We start from the raw sequence: 20,912 nt of genomic DNA, 5'->3' as shown, positions 1-20,912 counted from the left end.
CAACCCTTACCTGATAGTAGACAGTATCCGGAGTATTCTTATCAGGGATCCAAGTGACAACCCCAGGATTCCCTTCCTCACAGACCAGGGTGAGTGACCTCTGATAGGCCCCGAAGCTGGGGTACTCGTCAGCCTCTGGCCCCTCAGTGTCGGGGGTCCAGTTGCAGAGACGACCGACCCCCGTTGGGATGAGTTCTCCGGTGCGGGTTTGACGTACTCCGGCGTAGATTTCCACGCCCTGTTGGATTTAGTTTTATTTTAGAAATGCAAAATAAATGGACAGTAGTATGTTTCGGTTGGCCTCTCTCTCAAAGCTACATAATGATGTGAGTGAGGCTGGAGTTTAATTTTAAATAAATAGGTATGTAAATAAATATTTTGGCTTTGGTTCGAGGATTCTATAGATGTATACTCCAATAGTTTATATATACAATCAGAAACAATGAAAAAGTTCCAGTGACAATAATAGCACAAAATTAATCCTAAACGGAAAAGACTAGCTTAATGACGCGGTCTGCAATATTGTACATTTAATAGCGCACCAGAATATTACCAACTAAAAACGTGAATACGAGTATTTTGATCAAATTTGTCATTTGGTCATCGTTTTAAAAAAATGGTTATTTGGTGTCGACATTATTCTTGAGTTTATTAAGATATGTCTCGCACCTTCCTCTCCTCCTGGCTCCTATGGAAGTACCCTCCAACAGGATCGTTGGTGATGTAGAAGGGGTGGTAGCGCGCCGGCACGTCGGGGTTGGACCCACCCTCTACCACAAACGTGTACTTGCGCCCCCGTACCACGTTGATCTCCGGGATCAGCAGCCCGTTTATGTACCAGGATATGCCCCAGCCTACGTGACCTGGAAAAGAAGAGATAGTACATTTAGTACTCTTACATTTTTCGATTCCGTGTTATAGAGAATTTTGTTATGGGTGATATTTTAGTTGCACAAATGGAACAGAATAGAATAAATGGATTGCCTATCCAATCCAATCTAATTGATATAACTATCAGAGAGTGATTGCATGAAGAAGGCCGATGACACAGTGAGCGTATGATGCTAAGGAGAACCTTAGGTAATTGGACAATTGTTGGCTAATACCATATACATACATATGCACTCACGACTGTAATCCCCGAAGGGGTAGTGATAGGTTACCCTTCGGAAACCCATCTCTCCCAGAACTCACCAGTAATAGCAGAGTACCCCTGCTTCCCGCCAGTGGGCCCCATCTGCGCGTAGAACACGCCATCGGCCGGCTCGTGGCACTGGATGGGGGGGATCTCCCACGGCTCCACGGCTGGGACCGGCTTGGGGGGCGGCACTGGGTTCGGCTTGTAGGCTGGCTTGGGCTGGAATGGCAAGGGTGGTTTGTTTATGGATGGTCCCAATCATAAAGATTGGGTAATGCGGTAATGCGATTATGAAGGGACTTTTGAATTTAACATTGTCAAAAAGATGTAAAATCATAAATGGCCACAACGAGTATGCTGAAACAAATGACAGAAGGTGTAGGTACCAAACTAATACGTAGATAACTTAACTGTATGATTGGCTATGAAAATTATACTTTCCAGCACGCTTTTATTCTGTAAAGTATTCAACAACTTTAAACCTGCCTTTTTCGACACAATAGAAAGAACAACATTACATGCTTTTCACTCCATCACTGAAAAGAAAACTTCCCTCAAAATTTACCCTCAAAGCAACTAAAACCAACTCACGCTGTCTTCAACAACCTCCTGCTTGCGCGGCGGCGGCGGCGGCGGCACCCCAGCTGGCTCCTTGCCCTCCTCCTCTGTCTCGGGCATGGGGCAGTTCCACACGGGGGGCCGGCCAAACTCTATGGACTTGTCGCCCTGGGGAGTGGGGTAAAAGATTGGTATTAAGTTGCTTGGAGATTATGGTATTTGTATAAGTTTTGGGACAATATATGTATGTACTTCTATAGGTTCGAATTTTCACAGCTGGATGTTTGGCTACCTGAGCTAGGAGATAGCACTTGAAGAATAAGAAAAAATCAACACCTTTGCTATCTATACCTGTAAGAACATTGGTTATTGGTTTGGTTTGTCATTGGACAATAACACAATCATAATCAACCTATCTGAGGAGCGCCAACTCTGACGTCTCCCTTCTTCATCCACCTATCATTCAGCTATCTACATCATCCATCTTGTTTAACTCTGTCCTCACAGCATCCTCATCCAGCCACTACCAGCAACCCATATCATCCATCTAATGTAAATTTTATAAACAAACCTTCAAGAAATGCGAATGATAAGACACTTCGTTCCTCGAGTTCAGCGGTCCTGTAGCCCAGATGATCGGCTGGGAGACGTTGGTGTAGATGGCTCGGTCGAGCTGGTCCGCCGCGCGCAGCCCGCGCTGGTACGTCACGATGGAGTAGCCGTTGACTAGAGCCGCGTTGAGCAGACGGAGCGAGTTCGTCTTGGCCTGAGGGAGAAGGGAATAGTTAATGAGAATATTAGAAAAAGCCAGCTGCATCTGCATGTCCATCTACTACAGAAACGATGATTCTTGGACCTACAGAGCGCTTATTTCAGCATTTGCAACATCCAGGCTTGCTGCTCCAATTTACACAGGAGCTAGGCTGGCTATGCTGAAATTAGGGGGATATGCACAAAGGTTCCACTCGCCACGTACAGGAGCTTCACTCCTTCAGAATAGGATAATAGAATGGTTAGAAAAAGATTAGGTAGAGGGTTACAATACATAAAAACTTCCTCCTGAAAAATAATTACAACTGCCTTTACTTCTTTTTCTTAATCAAGAATTACAATTAATGTTATAATTGAAGCCAAATAGTGGTTTATTAAGCACCAAATGCACCGGTAATGCATTCGAATCTGTTCACCCATTACGTTTTCCATTCACAAACAAAACATCATCGTTTCCCAAATAAATGCCAGTTCCAGATATACCTTTTAACAGTGAACATTTCGATCAAACACAGTGTATTTTATGAATATTCCGCTAACCGAAAATTGAGGTCTATTGCGATAATATGTCGACGCAAGCTACTGGCGCGTGAAGCGGCCGCAATGCACGATAAACGCAGCCAAATTTCATGGTTGTCCATCTGTAGATAATTAATACCCTGTGATCTGGCTAGTTGGCTAGAGTGCTAAAGACCAAACTGTGATCATGAGCAATCGGGTGCGGCATTCCTTTATGCAGTGTTTAGAATTTTAGAGTGGATTTGAGTAAGCAATTGAGATTTTTGAGTATGCAATTTTTGACACGTATAATTTTAAGAGATTGATTAGTTGTATACGTTGTAGTCATTGAGTATGTACACCCGAGTCCGCGTTGTCGTCGTACGTTTCAATCAACGAGATATATCTAGTCATGCGGTTAACGCAGCAAGCGTACATAACCTACCTGCGCTTTAAATTTTTATCTAAATTTATTTATTAGTTTTTATTTCTACCTCTATCCTAATCCTAACTAATACTATAAAAGCAAAAGTAACTGTGTCTGTCTGTCTGTCTGTTACTCTTTCACGCCAAAACTACTGAAAGGATTTGAATGAAATTTGGTATGCATACGGTCTAGACCCCAGGAAAGAACATAGGCAACTTTTTATCCCGGAATTCCCACAGGAAAACTTTTTAAGGCGAAGCGAAGCGCGCGGGAACAGCTAGTAGAATATATTTCTACAACGAAAACAGTTTCGCATTCATAAATTCATAATATTAGTAAGATTAATTGGTCGGTTACTCTCAAAGCTGATTGGGCAATGTAATTATCGCTACATGATCGGTAATGTAATATTGTTGGATGTAATCTGAGCTTAGCCAACGATGATGGCTGCCGGGAGATTGGCATGCGAGTTTAGACTTTAATTATATTGGAATAGGCAGTTACATGTACGTATTTTGAATTAAAATAAAATATTTACTATCAGGTGGATAATTCTTTGGAACATGATTTATTACAGTATCAGAAAACGTTTTTTTACAATAACATTACACGTGAGAACAGTTAGGTATTTCTTTCATAATATTGTTGCAGAAAAGATACTGAAAGTAACAAAAATCCTGGCATTCATTTTATAAATTGAATCATTGCCATCATCTGACTGTTTAAGAGTTCTCAGATTACATGGTTGTATAGTTATAAAAATGTAATCCGATCATTATTTATAAAAAATTAAAACTGAAGTCAATCTTTCATTACATGGCTTGTAGAGGTACTTACTGGTAGACATAGATATGTGTTATCTCTCAAAAGTTATAAACCATACACAATAGGCAGTAATTCGCTACCATCAAACCTATTTTACGACTTACGGATGGCCAATGATTAATATCTACACTGTTTTAAACTGACTGAACAGGCGAAGGTCCTGGGTTCAGTTTCCAGCCGGGTCAGACCAAAATTCGGAAAATATTAAGTACCTATAGTTTATAACTAAGTAAGTATCAGGTAAGTATTCAATCCGCCATTACCCACTGCATGTGTAAAAATTAGGGATTTTAGACAAACTTTGACTCTATTTCGTTTCGCTTGTGCCTTTTTCTTTCAACCCTCGAGAGCTGGTTTGCCTACCCCCCACGACCGAGTTGATAAAAGCAGTTAATAGCCTGATTACACCTACCGAGTATAGAAGCGAGACAGTATCCTCGGCCGAGCACTCGTTCAATTGCTAATTGCTAGCCATTCATTGGCCGAGGGGAGAGGATACTGTCTCGCCACTCGGTAGGTATAATCAGGGTATATAATTATTGATTTTGTAGTATGTAGGTGTATTTTAAGTCAAAGTATATCTTTTATTCATAGTAAACTATTTAAACCAAGCATTTTATCAACTATCATAAAACTTACCCTATAATATAGCAACAGTGTAAAAGCACCTTAATTCTGTCTGGACGTAGGATTAGGATCGTCTCAATTTCAATATTAATTCCGGCTAATAATGGGGCCCTTGATTGGGATATTGAGGACTCGGGATAATCTCGTAATTTAACGTTATTATATTGAGGCTTGACATTTATTGTATACGTTTGATAGGGTCTCTATGAAGCTTTTGTAATTTTTAGATTCGATGTTATATATATATAGCCAACTACTAATTTTCTGGTTTTTACCGTTTATTTCACTTATATAATTATAATAAGTGAAATAAACGGTAAAAACCAGAAAAATGTAGGTTTTCGTCTGTCATCTGCATGCATTATCTGACAAAAGTTTCATAATAGTTGCCGCTAGAGGCGCCAATTTGTAAAGAAAAAACGTAACCTTTTATAGTTTTCGATAAAATACATAATAAATTCTACTTACCACGCAACCAAGGCTCGAAATGCACACGTTTTAACTTTACTTCTATTAAAACTTAAACTTGGTACCTATGTCGAAAATTAGATTCACGCTGCCAATCAAAAAGTACGATTTCTATAACAGACTCTTCTTACCTACGTTTTAAAGATTTCGATAGTACCTACTTCTGTCCTCACCAAAAAAATATAATAATGTACAATTTACAAAGTTTATATAGCCAATTAATACTAGAATGAGTTGTGCACACAAAATCTATCAGGACTCGTATCACGCGCGCACTGGCAGCCACAACTAATTAATTTCGGTTCAGCTTAAGAGTAGAGTATAGCACTTGCTCGTCCATACAAAAAGAGAAAACGTTTTACTACCCCTAAATATTATCCAATCTCCATGATTTTTTGATATGTTATTGACACAAGGAATAACTAGGTTTATAGGTTTTCCTTTTTTCAAAATTTTCTATAGATTCAAACTTATAGGCACCTCAAATAAAGTTTTTTTTGTGATTGCGACTTTGTTGAATTAAGCCGTTTGTGGATCAATAACAACGTATTTTTTTAAAAAAAGCGAAACCTATAAACCTAGAATATATTAAGCTGAAGCGATTGACACTAAAATCAAAGAGATTGGTTGATATTTAGTTGGTGTAAAACGTTTTCTCCCAAAACCAGAATTTCATCTAGAAAAGTACCTATTGTCAGTCCCGAGCTGCAGTGCTCTCTATCGCACGATTGAGGGTCGGGGGGGGAAGCAAAGCACACGTACGATAGGGATGTCCATAGTGAAGTCGATAGTAGAGATGGGATCCCGCCTGCGTAATCGATATCTATAGATATACAGGATGTCCCATGTTAAATTGCACATCCGAATCATAGTGACACAACTCGTCATTCTAAACATCTTTTGTTTTGAGACTTTTGATTGTTTGCGAATTTTATTTTTGTTGATTCATATAAACTTTGTTGGCTATGAGATTTTTTAACTATAGACATAGACAGTAGATTTTTTTCACGAATTTACAAAAGTCGTAAAACAAAAGTTGTTAAGAATAACAAATTAAGTCACTATAATTTGGATGTGCACTTTAATTTGGGACACCCTGTATATAAAAAGATGTGAATAAGAAAAGTTTAAAGTACTGGTAGGTTTTCAAGCAAAAAAATGACTAGTGACTATATTATATTTAATCCTCACTCAACATGGATTAGGTTACTTAGAAAATTTTATTTACTTACATCTAAACTAACATAGTTACTTACATAAAAATATAATACTTACTTACTTACTATAAATTGACTTGAGGCCACAAAAGCGAATAATAAAATGTATTCTATGATATAATTACTTAGGTAAGTATACTAAGACATCATCAGCCAATAATCATCCACTGCTGGACATAGGCCTCTCCCAAGGAGCGCCACAAAACTCGGTCCTCGGCCTTTCTCATCCAACCACTACCCGCCACCCGCCTAAGGTTGTCAGTCCAGCGGGCAGGAGGGCGTCCCACGCTGCGTTTGCCTGTTCGTGGTCTCCACTCGAGAACTCGTCTACCCCAACGGTTATCGGTTCTTCGGCAGATATGACCAGCCCACTGCCACTTCAGCTTGCATATTTTGACAGCTATGTCGGTAACCTTAGTCCTCTGACGGATAACCTCATTTCTGATACAATCCATCAGAGAAACCCCAAGCATAGCTCTCTCCATAGCACGCTGAGCGACTTTAAATCGGTGGACCAGTCCTACCGTCAGTGTCCACGTCTCTGCACCATACGTCATCACTGGCAGGACGCACTGGTTGAATACTTTTGTCTTCAGGCTCTGAGGAATGTAACAGTTTCGGAGAACAGTTTCGGAGATATCACATCCCCCTGTCTCACTCCACGTTGCAGTTGGATAGGTCTTGTCTTGTGGTCCTGTACTTGGACAGTCATAGTAGCGGCATTGTACAGACATCTCAACACCTCGATATAGCGCCAATCGATTTGGCATCTCTGCAAGGATTCCAAAACTGCCCAGGTCTCGATGGAGTCGAAGGCTATTTCATAGTCCACAAAGGCTAGACACAGAGGCTGATTATACTCTTCGGTCTTCTGTATAATCTGCCTTACTGTGTGGATGTGGTCTATTGTACTAAAGCCTTTTCGAAACCCAGTCTGCTCTGGGGGCTGAAACTCGTCTAACTTTTGGGCAAGACGGTTCGTGATAACCCTTGAGAACAGCTTGTATACATGGCTTAAAAGCGAGATCGGTCTATAGTTCTTCAGAAGGGTTTTGTCACACTTCTTAAAGAACAATACCACGACGCTCTCAGACCATGCCTCCGGTGTAATGCCATTGTGAAGAACCGAATTGAAGAGCCTCTGGAGCTGTTCGAGGATTGCAATACCTCCAGCTTTCAGAAGCTCTGTAGTAATTCCGTCTTCACCCGGAGCCTTGTTGTTTTTAAGCTGCTCAAGGGCTATCCTAATCTCGCCTATGTCGACGTCAGGGATGTCGTCAGTATAGTGGCGTATTAGTGGCGCTCTGGAATCGGTGAGCTGAGCCACAGACTTCTGCGCGTGTGAAGCATAAAGTTGTCCGTAAAAACCTTCGATTTCGGCAAGAACCTCCGGCTTAGAGGCAACGATATTACCATCTGCAGACCTCAACTTCGTCAAGTGGCCTCTCCCAAGTTACTGAACGAAGACTTTTGACCCCCGATTTTGCTCAATTGCTGCTTCTATGGCGCGTGTGTTGGAGCGACGGAGATCTCTTCGAATCAGCTTCTTTATACGCTTGTTGAGTACCCGTAGTTCTGACAAAGTGTCACCTGCCGACGGAAATTCGCGTCTCTGCCTCATAAGCTCGGGTGTCTCGCTTGAAAGTTTAGACTCCTTGCTTTTGCTTCTCATGCTAAAAGAAATAAATACTAAGACAACTCAACATCTATAAACAGCCCCGAAACTTTGTTAGTAGGTAAGTACTTATAAACTTATATTTTTACAAAACCATCATAATGTTTTTTAGATTCACTGCATATATAGATCTAAATAACCTTACATACAAAATGATAGTCCAAGTACCGGCAAAAGGTCTATTTTCCAATCATCAAAAATCCATTTTATGTACTTACCTACTAACTCGTTACTAGGTTGGTAATTACCTACATAATAAAATACTTACATGAAATTATCACTAATTACTTATACTTCTTTCTATTTATCTTCAATAATTTCAAGTTTCGCTCACAAGGTCACAAGTCACAACTCACAATCACAATCACAACACAGAAATAATAATATGAAGGTAAGACGAAGACACTCCGTGTTTGGTCGCAATTTCTCGCCAACCGGCGCGGCGGCGCGGTGGCGGCGGTGGCGGCGCGGCAGCGTCCATCGATGTGTGCGTGACGCTACTTGCATGTGTGTGTGTGCGGTGCCCGGCGCGGGCGAGTGCACGAGCGACAGCAATACTTTTCCTAAATACCTATTTCGCTAGGATCGCGAAGCTATACTCTCCTCTTAATTTGTGCGTGTACAGTACACATGTGGGTTGAATTTTATCAGTGCCTACGCTGAATGAGGGTGAATATTATGGATATAACATGAAGAGGAAAACAGATTCTTGAAGTTTTTTTATGGGTTGGTCTAGCCAGCATAATTATAAGCACAATACATATATTATATACCAAAAATTATAATAATAATTATAATACAATACATTACCTATAGTGTATCATAAACCTGAATAATCATAATAAAATTGATCATATCTTTGTAAATTCGAATTCAATAATAAATTATACTGATTTTGGTTGAACCATGGATCAATTCCAACCCAGTAGACGTCAAATTATAGGGCTAGTATTTGCGGACAGTTAATTTCAAAAACCACAAAATTAAATTCCAAAAACAATGTGATTACTTACTAAACATTTGATTGAAATTATATAATATAAATATAATGACTTCCCAAAGGAAGGTTTCAGGTACATACGTACATACTGTTGCAAAATATTTTATTGACTTTTGAAAATTTGTAAGCACACCCTGTAGATACATCCAAATAAAGCAGATACATTTACCCCCAAAAAATAAATGTTTCTTTCTTTCAAAAGAAAGTGTATTTATCCCATATTCCTGTGAGTTTCACTTCGAAAGGTTTTCATGTACAGCCGCCGTTCAGCCGTTTTTTCGTGAAAGTATTAGGAATACGAACTCATTGGTACTTTTGTCAGTGCCGGAATTCAAACCCGCTTCTCTGACATGAGAACCCGCTTACCCGACTGAGCTACCACCGCAAAAGAGTAAACACAGAAACAAAGAGTACACTTAAGTAAACTAGTAATTTAAACTGTAATCTCCTTACCCCAAGCCGCTCATCCGGGCATGACCCCCTCACGCCCGCGCACTGGCTCTTCGCGTCCAGGTAGTAATCGTGAGCGTAGCCCTTCAGCGAGGTCTTGTCCACCCACGCCACTGCCACGTCACCGCCCACCATCTGGGACGAGGTGGCGTCTCCGGACAGACCGAACGACATGTACTCGCCATCCTCTGGAGGGTAATGGGAATTTTCTGATTAGGTTCCTTGTGACTGAAATTTTATGTTTTAAAATACTAAATAGAGGCATGTAAACGAAAATCTGACAAACCTTGCGGGGGTTGTTGAGCATTTTATTTTAACACGGTAACAGTAGTACCTGTGGCTGTAATCATCTCCTAATTTGCTTTGGCTTTTTGCTATTTGGAATTAAGTATAAAGGTAGACTTACCGAGTTTAGCCACAAGCTGCAACACGATGCTGTCGCCCGCCACCGCCCAGCGCACCTCGAACGCCATGTCTTCATACAACACCTCGCAGTTGAGCTTCGACTGTTAACAAACGTACAAAATCAATATTATATTTAGGGTAATATAGTCAATATACACGGTGTTGCAAAAAGAGTATAGTGAATTACTGATGCCGTGTGTTTGCATAGGTAATTCGTAGAACAAAAGAAAATAAGTGCCTCTGCGAGTCGTTCTGTGTTCAGACACCAAGTGACTTTCGGCTTAATATAAAACTTTTCAGTATTCTAAAATGTTAGTTAATTTATAGTACAAAACTACATGTATTATTAAATAGGTATGTGCGGGGTACAAGTCAATCTAATAGCTACAAATCTATAACATTGCCGTCGTACCCCTGTACTAGTTGTCTACAAGTGTTCAGCCCTCGATACATACAGAGCCACACAATACATCATCTAACCTCCGTCGTTTATTGTGATTCCGGGGCAATATCTCATACAATCTACGTATTGATAAAATATTGGATACTGATACACACTGCTAGCAAACAGTCGACATGGGTTCCTTTCAAGATGGTTCAATAAAGTACTCAAAGACCGCAGGGTTATCTCATAGAATTCAAAACTAACTAAGAAAAGTGTCAGTTGCACATGAATTACAAAATCACCTAAACCAGGCTCATATTCATCAAAGGTGTTAATTTTTTACATTGATTAAACGCTAAAAGTATATATTTTAATACTGAAAGTAAACCAGTTAAATGTTGAAAATGGTTTTTAAAGTTAACTAACCACACTATTCTACCACTCCAAATACATGTATTATTTAGCGACTTTATTCGTTTGTCGTCGACACGATAAGAAGAAGAATACATAGTACCTATTTTTGAATTTTAAAATGTTAACCGAAGTTCACGCAACAGTGCACCTACAAAATACTTGTTCGAATATTTCAGCTCTTGTCTATATGATATAATCCGGGTCCGGATCGCGTGTACAGTTCACTACATGGGAAGTTGTACACGATTTATCACTCGCTCCTACACTCACGCTCGAGGTTATACTGCGAATAGCGAATAACGAATTATACTAGAAGAGGCATACACCGATAAAAAAATATACTTATTGAGTTTTTAGAATAAAAATAGGTACACTCACAAGCAATGAAAGAATTCTGGTGATAAAAGCACCAAATTACTCCTAAACCTAAATGGAAAAAAAGATGGAAAAGGACAGCTTAATGACGTCGCCTGCGATATTGAAGAACATTTCACTGCCAAATATTTGAAAAATTTAGGCAATTTTCTGTTGGCATTTTGGAAGTGGAACCTTTTTTATTGCTCGTGGGTGTATAATAGTCTCTTCTATTGCATTCTGTACTCTCGGAGCGTACTCTGTCTGATCGTATACGCTATACTCTGTGTTCCGTTTATATCTGCTAAACTCTGTATTTTTAGGGGAAAATATTCTTGTTCCGCATTCCGTTCGGAGAATATTGTACGTAGGCAAGCAAGAAGTATTCGGTAAACATTAGCAGGTACAATTATAGCGTATAAGGTACTTAAGAACATCAGGTAAGTAGTTCTAGATTAAAACCGCTTTTCATTCCTGGGATTTTATACCAGTAGTAACAGCCAGACAGTGTTCTAAGTAATCCAGACCTACCTATGTTCAGTATTTTTAAAAGGACAATCGGACGACATGTGTGGCAACTTTTAACACACTTTAGAAGGAAAACCTAGATCATTTATAAAGAAAAGAGGTGGGCGGACTCTGAAAAGTAGATAAGTACTTTTATACAAAATCGTTAACAACAAAATGTATTTCCCCATACTTAAAAGAAATACTGCTAAAGCTTTTCTGACCCAAAACTCTAATTGAGAGATGCGCCGATAAAACGAGCATCAGAATAAGGTCTACCATACACGTACGGGAATAATCGTCCGTCCGGTATCCGACAGGTTTTGCAGGGGAGTGATCATCGGATGGCGCAGTGGTTATAGTTCCCGAGGATCGGGTCAGATGTTGCATCCAGAACACCAACTTTTTGTAAGCCGTAATCATTCAGTTGTTTAATCATTTACTTGCAGTCGGTCGGACTAACGCAATCAGTACGTTCTATTTTTCTCATAATTATAAAAAGTTGGTCACCGATAGTCGGTTGTGTGCGAGCACCCTAAGACTTCAAGTTTGTATTTGAAGCTGATTTTTTCTTCGGTCACCGGTCGGCGTAAAGTTGCCATTGTCCGCGGGTCGAGTTGCGATGGCGTCTCGTGGTCGTTAAAAGTTTTTGCTGGATGCTCCCGAACTGGGAAGTAGACCAGGAGATCTCATGTTTTTTTTTGCAACCAGAAATTTGCACTGTTATGTTGCGGGCACTACACGCCATTATAGTCCCCTCGGATATATTAAAAACGTCACGTTTACGTCATTTTATATCAAATAAATTCATATTATCCAGAGCCCCAATCACAGGCTAACGTGGCAATACGCTAGCGTTGTACGATACTAAACAAAAATATGCAAAAAGAACAACGTAGTCAATTTTGGAACTAACGAATTCACCTTACATTTTGACAGTGTCAGTACTGACAGTTGACGATACGCAACAGGTTCGAAAATCTGGTGTTCAGTCTCAACATCTAAAACGTTGCGTATTTTAGAGGTTTAAGGCCCGGGTCTCCTTATATTTACTCCGTAGGTCGCGTCCAGCGTCACGCCGTAGGCCGCGTCACGATATTCACTACGTCTACGCGCCAACGTCGGCGTGTGAGGGAGACCGCATCAGTACATTTCTATAGTGAGCATCGTGACGCGGCCTACGGCGTGACGCTGGACGCGACCTGCGGCATAAATAGGAGACCCAGGCCTAAATGGAAAATGACAGTTTACGACTATCTTGGGACTGTCTTTTAAAGAGGAGTATAGACTCTTCACTCCCGGTCTACCGAGAAGACCACATCGTTGAGTCTGCAAGCACCGGGCCCCGAGCGCCGTGGTTAGCACGATTTATTCCACTACTTTACCACCTCGTAGTTTCAGACTTCAGTGGAGGAGGGGTTGTTTTGTAAAGCTGTTAAATTAAGGCGTTGATTTCGCTGCGATCGGGTTTAAGGAGAAGAAAAAGGTATTTATGAGAGAGAATGATAATATTTGAGCGATTCTAGCAGTTTCGTGACCTTAGCTTTATCATAATCATCAGTTCTCCTTTTGCTAAGTAATTTTAATTTATTTCCTACCTATTTGATTACGTTCTGCTTAGCGAGTCGGTGACAAATAGTTCTCTATCTAGAGCTCAAGGAACATACGTAACCTGAGTACCTACTTTTCTAAAGGTGGACTAGCGTTTGTCACCATAGTAAAAGGATTATTTATCACGTACAGTACAGTTTACTTATTGTCATATCAATCAGGTTAATCAGGTACATTAATTAATAATAAAGATTATTACCTGAACGACGGCTGAATGGTGTAGTGGTTAGTGACCCTGACTGCTATGCCGAAAGTTCCGGGTTTGATTCCCGGCTGGGGCAGATATTTGTTGTATGACCGGTCGGATGACCATGTGTGAGATGTTCCCACATATTTATTTATTACCAATGGATCCCTTTTCAGGTTTAATTCCTATCACGATCCCACATGTACCTAGTCGTTGTGTGAAAGTGATGACTCGGGAGGGTGTAATCGTGTGGACGAACCAGGGGGTCACTCTACATCGACGAACTAACGAACGAGAACTGTCATGCAATCGGCACCTTAATACAACAAGGTAGAGCCGGGTTTAGGGCAGCGCTCCGAAACTTCCGAACAAGAAATCTGAAGCTTCAATCACGGCTCTATCACGTTGTATTAAGCATGTTTTAAGTCTAGGCTTAAAAAAAATGGCTTGTTGAGCAAGCGTTCTATAACTTTGATGAATTATTTATTGTATAATTATGTTTATTACCTACTTTAACTACTTATTTTAATTACTTTAAATCATTTTTAATTATTTCAATGAACACATTTATATGAATGAGTACATTTTTTAATCTATTGATTAAAACTATTGTTAATATAATGAATATTATAATTGTAATAAATATACTATTTTGGAACTATAGTTTGTAACGAAATCTTTTGACGTGTAATGTAAAAACTTACTAATAAATATGTTTCAATGCATGCCGATTGCGTGAGAATTTTCGTAGATTAGTTCGGCGACGTAGAGTGACCCCCGGGACTCAGCCGACTGTGAAACGATGTGTCAGGCTGAGACAGACTGAGCTTTGAGGAAAGTAAAGTTCCTGTACAGTGTACAGTCAGCTTTTTAAGCGGCTACTTATAAATACTTTTTTCTACCTTTTCGAACTCACAAACTGTATTTAAAACATTGAAGTATTTATTTTAAGGTCCAAAAATGTTATAGCTACAGGTAGGCTATGAAATTGATCGTACCATCTCTAGATTGACTGTAGACTAAGTAGAAGATACCTTTAGTGCCAATTTCTCCATAGTCGGTTATCTAACCGACAGGGATTGATTTATAAATTAAACGTCATCTCCATATAAAATTCATGACAGATGTGTCAAAAGTCAACCACTACTCCCTGGTTATGCTCTAACCGACTTTGGAGAAATTGGCACTTAGGTAGGTACCTATGTACAGTAAGGTGCAGAGAAACCTGACCCCCCTCAGATACATTGTTACTATGAGAGGGGGGTCAGGTTTTTCTGCACCTGACCGTACCTACCTAAATGCATCAAGTTCACAGTTTTTCTAAAAATATATGGTCCCAGTTTTTTTATCAATTACTTTTAGTTTTTTATATAAATGCATTTTGAACATGCTACAAAAAAGCCAAAAGCTTTGTGGCGTCAAAGGAATGGATTCATAAATAAAATGCAAATAGTATTTTGGCAAGTTTTATTTCAGTTTTTTTGTATATAACATGTTATTCACCGCTTATACGAGTAGGTATATGTATATTAGTTACAATATTTATACTTCAAATAAAATATACAGTGAGTATTTTGAAAGTAAATAGGATAAACTCTTCTGTTATACAGGGTGGACTTGGTAAAGAATCAATCGTCGCAAAAAAAATATGCTTATAATAAATTCGATATTTACAATTTTGTAAAGTGTTGACCTAAAATCCCACCCTGTATTATACAGAATATAATATATCACTTTTATTTTATCACAGACAGTTGGGAATATGATTAATCATATTATTATATTAGCATTTGTAATTTTGTACTGAATATCAGTAAAATTTAATATAAGTACACATAATAAGTAGGTAAAACGTTTATACAATACTACAATACCATATTTTTTTAATGTACGTGGGACTTATCTTATTTTATTAAACGGTTAAACCTAATACAATAGCGAACTAAAGTCTAACAACGACAACTTGGCAACAAGTGAAAGATGGCATAGTTTTTTTTAACCTAAATGAACCTTGTCAGTGTCAGAAATTATGGTGTTGGCAGCTTTTTCTGTTGCTAAGTCGGCGATGAAAAACTCTGATTTCTGCTTAACTTATACTGGCATCTTAAAACAAACGTTTTAAATATAAACACAATGGCTAGTGTATCTATAATATTTTATGTACTTTGAACACTTCACAACATGAAATGGTATTTTAGACATCGCAATATAACATCTTTACCACAACGCATATTTTGGTGATGGGGTCATCCCATCTTTAAATTATCATGAATTTTTTTAAACATTTTATTAAATTTTGTAACGAATTTTAGTATTTCAGAATATAAGAATTAAAAAATTTAAAAAACTAGGCACTGAAACTTTCATTTAAATCAATTTCTCTGAAACTAGAATCACATCAGGATGTTATGAGCTTAGAATGAAATAAACTAACGTTGAACTCCATGTTAGAGAGTGCATTCTATGAAACGGATTTATTAGTATTTCCCGGAATATCTATCAGCGAACACGCAAATCCGAATGGTTTTAAATCTCCTTTGATTAAATAATATTTTTCATATCTTTATACGAAATGAATGTAGACGGACCTACAAGCTGGTGAAAAAAACTCCAAAATACCTAACATTATAATGTTAGAAGGGCCTGTTTCACAATGTCTGCATAATGACTACCTGTTATTACAGAGAGTTACAGCATGTATTTTTGGCCACATGTAGAGTAAAGTCGAAACAAAACTGAATTTAAAAAATATATAAATATAACACCTCAACTTTATCTTGGCTTTCCTGATCTAGCCACAACCGACGGCTAAGTATATAAATGTGTGAACAAATGGTATATTCCATACTCTATTCAGGCTTACTAAGACTTTACTTGGCTTATACTGTGTGAAAACGAACCAGTAATATAACTCCTAATTAGCGTTGCAATGTGCTGAAAGTGAAAAATTTCATCGAGGAACCAATATTAACTTTAATGGTGTTTTTTCATAATCTCTTACCGCACCATTATACTTTGCAAAATATAGCATGAGCGCTATGACATGACGGCTGTCACATCCATACATTTTATTGGTCATTTATTTGTTTCGTTTTATTTCGTTCTGTAGAATTCGTGTTATATTTTACAAATTATAAGTAGAGTTTAGAAAAGATGTGAGTACACAAATTTTATCCGTCAACAAATAGTGCAATAGCCTGGAGCGACCGTATTACCGACGTTCGACTGCGGCTAAAAGCAGTGGCGGCTAGACCAAGATAAACCCCCTTTAGCCTTCGAACAGTTTAGAACAAACCCGACTTAACTTTATGCATAAATTTTAAAAACTTTTCAATGTTCACTTTAACTAAGAAAAAGTTACGCTTTAAATTATTAAACGTGCAGTGTTGTACTGCAATTTACTTTCCTCCAATCAGAGACATAAATATTGAGTTTTGCAGGTTGTTAAAACTAATGTTGGATAGTTCGTACTACTTTCTTTTAAACGGTCGTTATTTGTGGCTATTCAAAGTGGTTTGAAAGCTGAGTTGAGTACCACACATACAACTGTTGCTATAACTCCAAATTGGCCTTATCTACACCAACATTATTAATCCCCCATTTAACTGTAGTATCTAAGTTTACGAAGACCTTTCTCCTCTAACATCACAAGAAGTAGAGCGTCCGATGTTGACATAAGACTTCTTCGTACGTCCAAGTCTCCAAACGAATCGGGAAGGGTTGCGTAAAAAATATCTAGATTCACTTCTATACCTACATGGGCCGCGTCTTAAGAATCTCGAGTGCAGTGTTTCATCACTCGCCTTATGGAGAGGGCAAGGCTGGTGAGAGGTCGATGACTCACTCAGGAGAGCCTAGCAAGCTTGATAAACGAAATGAGACTCTATCTCGTCTCTTTAAATGGTTAGATTGCATGATAGGTTGGTATTTTGGTGAGGTGGTAGCTCTTCAGGCGGTTGTCTACTAGTATACTGAGTGCTATGAAAAGGACGAAGTTTGAATGATTGTGAAGTTTTTGTGATTGATGTGTTTTTGTTTTGTGACAGTAAAGTAAGATGCTAAAGGTTCTTGTGCAAGTCGCCCTAAGAATTAAAGAGTCAAGGGATCTGAGTGATTAGATTATAGGTACTAAGGTTATCTTAGGCAGAATTGGTGGAGGTATAAGAGCCAACATTTTCATAACATAACATACTTAGCTATGCAAAAGTATTACGTAGTTGATGCAATTTTGAGTCGAATACATTTTAAAACCGCAGTTAACGTTTGTAAATTCAAGCTCATAAAGAATCGTCGTCGTACATAAAACCATTTGTCAAAGCGCAGTGCTTTGTGCAAAACCTAGTTTTTCCTAGCCGTTTGTTTGCTAGCAACAAAAGAACATTGTACGTAAATTAATCTTAGCCTATTCAATTTAACTTTGTAACAGTTCCAAGGGAGCCGGTCGTTGACCATCTAATATTGAGTTAGCAAATCAAAGTCGAATAGAAAGTTGTTGATATTGAGCGTCTAAAATACCAAGTCAATTAGCGGTGATGAGATGCCTCGTTCAGGCGGGCGAGCGGCTCGCACGAGTTGCATCACTCCCTTCACTGCGACCTTCCAGTATTTGGGTCAAGGTCAACGCTCCTCTGGATGGGGTCAACGATCGTCCGGTACTGCGCCGTCCCGTCGTACGGGAGCAGCGTGTACTGTACGGGTTCCGGGGTTTTGTACTGGTTGTACTGCTGGAGGATTTCCTCGTAAGCCTGCCGCCGAGGGTCTGATTCCTGCTGCGTTTGCTGTTGCTTCTGCTGCTGCAGCAGCGCCTGAAGAATCTCAATCTGCTGCTGCTGCTGATTGTACAGCTGCTGGATCTGCTCTTGAGTCAGTCGCGCCTCGGGGAATCCGGTGACCGGTTGCTCGATTAGTTGGGTTCTAGCCGGCTGGTAGTTGTCAGCGCGGCGGTGCAGGGCGATGCGCTCGTCGTCAGTTGCCTCGAGCAGGGCCTGGGGCCCGGGGCGCAGGCGCGGGCGGTACGTGGTGGCGTCGACGCGGGCGGGGGGGCGCGCGGGGCGGCGGGAGGGGGCGCGCGGGACGCTCTGCGCCAGCGCAGTGTTGCGGCTCTGCAACAGGAGAACCTGCTCAGGCTGGGCGGTGATTGGTTGACGCCGCGCGGTCATTGGTTCACGTTTTGAGCGGAAGCTACCCCCATTGGTGAAAGTTTTTTGTTCTTCCCGTGGCCGTCAGTGGTCTATGTTTCACTTGAAAGCAGCTCGGTAAGTTTGAGACAACGAGCCTTTAAATCCTTTTGCAATGAATTATGACGACCGAATGGCGTAGTGGTTAGTGACCCTGACTACTGAGCCGAAGGTCCCGGGTTCGATTCCCGGCTGGGGCAGATATTTGTTTAAATATGTACTCGGGTCTTGGGTGTTGATATTTATATTTAGTATCTATCTATCTATGTATTTGTGTAGATATATCAGCTGTCCGACACCCATAACACAGGTTCTGCCTAGCTTGGGGTCGGATGGCCGTGTGTGAGATGTCCCCACATATATTTTTTTTTATTTTATTATGAAATACGAGTAAAATTATTATCGAAACAGTACTACAGACTCTTGAATGTAAGGTCAATATTTGACCGCTACTTAAACCTACCAATTATTATAATTACACATAACGCCATCTTAAATACCACGCCACAAATTTTATAGCTTCATCGAAATAGTTGAGACTTGAAGCACTTACGGAGGCTACAAATTGTAGTTTTAACTAAACGACTTTACTCGCTCAAGTCGTAAATAACTGGCCCTAGTTTTTAACTATGTGGGTTTATTGCCTATTCGGACGCTGGGCTTGTGACCCCCAGTTATAAGGGAGGGCCTGTTGAAACGTTAGCAAGCCTAACTTTACGACTTTAGTTCCTATATTACGGAAAGTGCTTGTTAGTATTTCAGGAAGTCGATTACCGATATTGGTACCGGTTGTACCCTGCGAGCTTTCGTGTCACATCTTCATTTTCTTATATTGGTGACAAATACTAGAGCTGGAACAGGGCTTGTCATCGTGGTTATGACAGGATCAGCCATTATATCAACCTTTATACAGAGTGTTTCAAAAAGGGTAGTAAGCCGAAAGCTACATGTGCAATGCCCTGTATATAATATAATAAGGTCAACCGGGGCCATTGCGCCACAATACTTTGACTTTCATATTCATTTGATCATAACAAACAGACTATACGCCCTATTAAGCTATAACTTGTAATACATATTAGCAAATTTTATGTAGTTTCATATTATGATGAAATTTTATAGAATTTTAAATATCTTCTACGTGTAATCGACGTTTCTACAAAAAATGGGATTTTTAGGCGCAATAACCCCTAGTGGGGCTAATGCCTCTTTCACTAGTTTTGTGTGCTTGGAAGAGCTTTTTACAAGTTTAAGTAGATATAATTCATAGAATTACTATTAACGTAGCTAATTATTAGCTTGTAAACTAAATACTGTGCTTAGTTAAGGAGAATTAGTTGATCAACAAAATTTCGGGGCTATGGCGCCTACATACCCTAATTTCTTGTAGTGGCATTTACCCCATCCAAGATTCCAGGGGTGCTCAACATTTTATTTATGAATACTTTATAGGACTTAAAAAAGGTATATATACTTACATGACAAATTAAAATACAGTATAAAAGCATACAAGGGCATATTTTTTATAATTTACAATCAAACCACAACTTTAAATTAGTAAGTATACCATTTTTAGAGTCTGACGGAATGTTAATCATTACAAAAAAAAAGTAAAGGAAGCAAAATAAAAGTTGCGGCACCCGCGCACAATATAATATAAAGTTTACAAAAGTATATAGCGTGCAAAGTTGAAGGTAATATATGAATTTCGCAGTCGGCAGATGCGTCGAAGCTTTCATAACTGAAGGCCACATTAACACACATGTGTGCATAAAGATAATAGACTTTTATTGTTATGTACTGATATAATTATGTTTTTTTTCTGTCGAAAAACCATAAATTCAACTACTCATTAACCTATTCCTAATTCATAATACAGTGTAGGTAAGATATAAGTATAGGGTAAAAGTACTAGTAACTGGCAGTTTAAGCGACTAGCAACACAAAAAAATATATTTAAAATAAAGTATTGGCCTGATTTAAGCACTGGTAGGCTTGAATTACTGGCAATAAGATGACGAACAATTATAGGCATAAATTGTAAAGATATAAGATTAATATTCGATTTTAATGAAGTTTATATCCACTACCCCCAAAAAACCTAGTAACTGGCATTGAAAATTAGTAACTGTCACATGATGTTTCAGTAACTGGCACCTTTTAAAAAATCATGCAATTAGGTCAATAAGTACTCTAAAATCAATAATATATTTGATAT

General features: G+C 39.2%; 1 protein-coding gene across 4 annotated transcripts in view; it reads right to left on the bottom strand.

The window, feature by feature from the left end:
- Positions 1–20,912, bottom strand: part of LOC105398833 (protein Skeletor, isoforms B/C) — a 69,377-nt gene that overhangs the window by 3,613 nt on the left and 44,852 nt on the right. For 3 of the 4 annotated variants that reach the window (XM_048630663.1, XM_048630662.1, XM_011571069.3), the window contains 7 exons: positions 10,061–10,160; positions 9,658–9,842; positions 2,268–2,462; positions 1,730–1,864; positions 1,195–1,357; positions 670–863; positions 11–238 (listed from right to left, as the gene is read on the bottom strand). In XM_048630663.1, coding sequence (XP_048486620.1) covers positions 11–238; positions 670–863; positions 1,195–1,357; positions 1,730–1,864; positions 2,268–2,462; positions 9,658–9,842; positions 10,061–10,160 — 1,200 coding nt within the window. Of the gene's footprint in view, positions 1–10; positions 239–669; positions 864–1,194; positions 1,358–1,729; positions 1,865–2,267; positions 2,463–9,657; positions 9,843–10,060; positions 10,161–17,341; positions 18,620–20,912 lie in introns of those variants that run through there. The other variant, XM_048630664.1, reaches the window with a different exon arrangement.

This window comes from Plutella xylostella, chromosome 26, assembly GCF_932276165.1.
Source record: "Plutella xylostella chromosome 26, ilPluXylo3.1, whole genome shotgun sequence".
NCBI lineage: Eukaryota > Metazoa > Arthropoda > Insecta > Lepidoptera > Plutellidae > Plutella > Plutella xylostella.
This window is presented reverse-complemented; position numbering and strand designations above follow the sequence as displayed.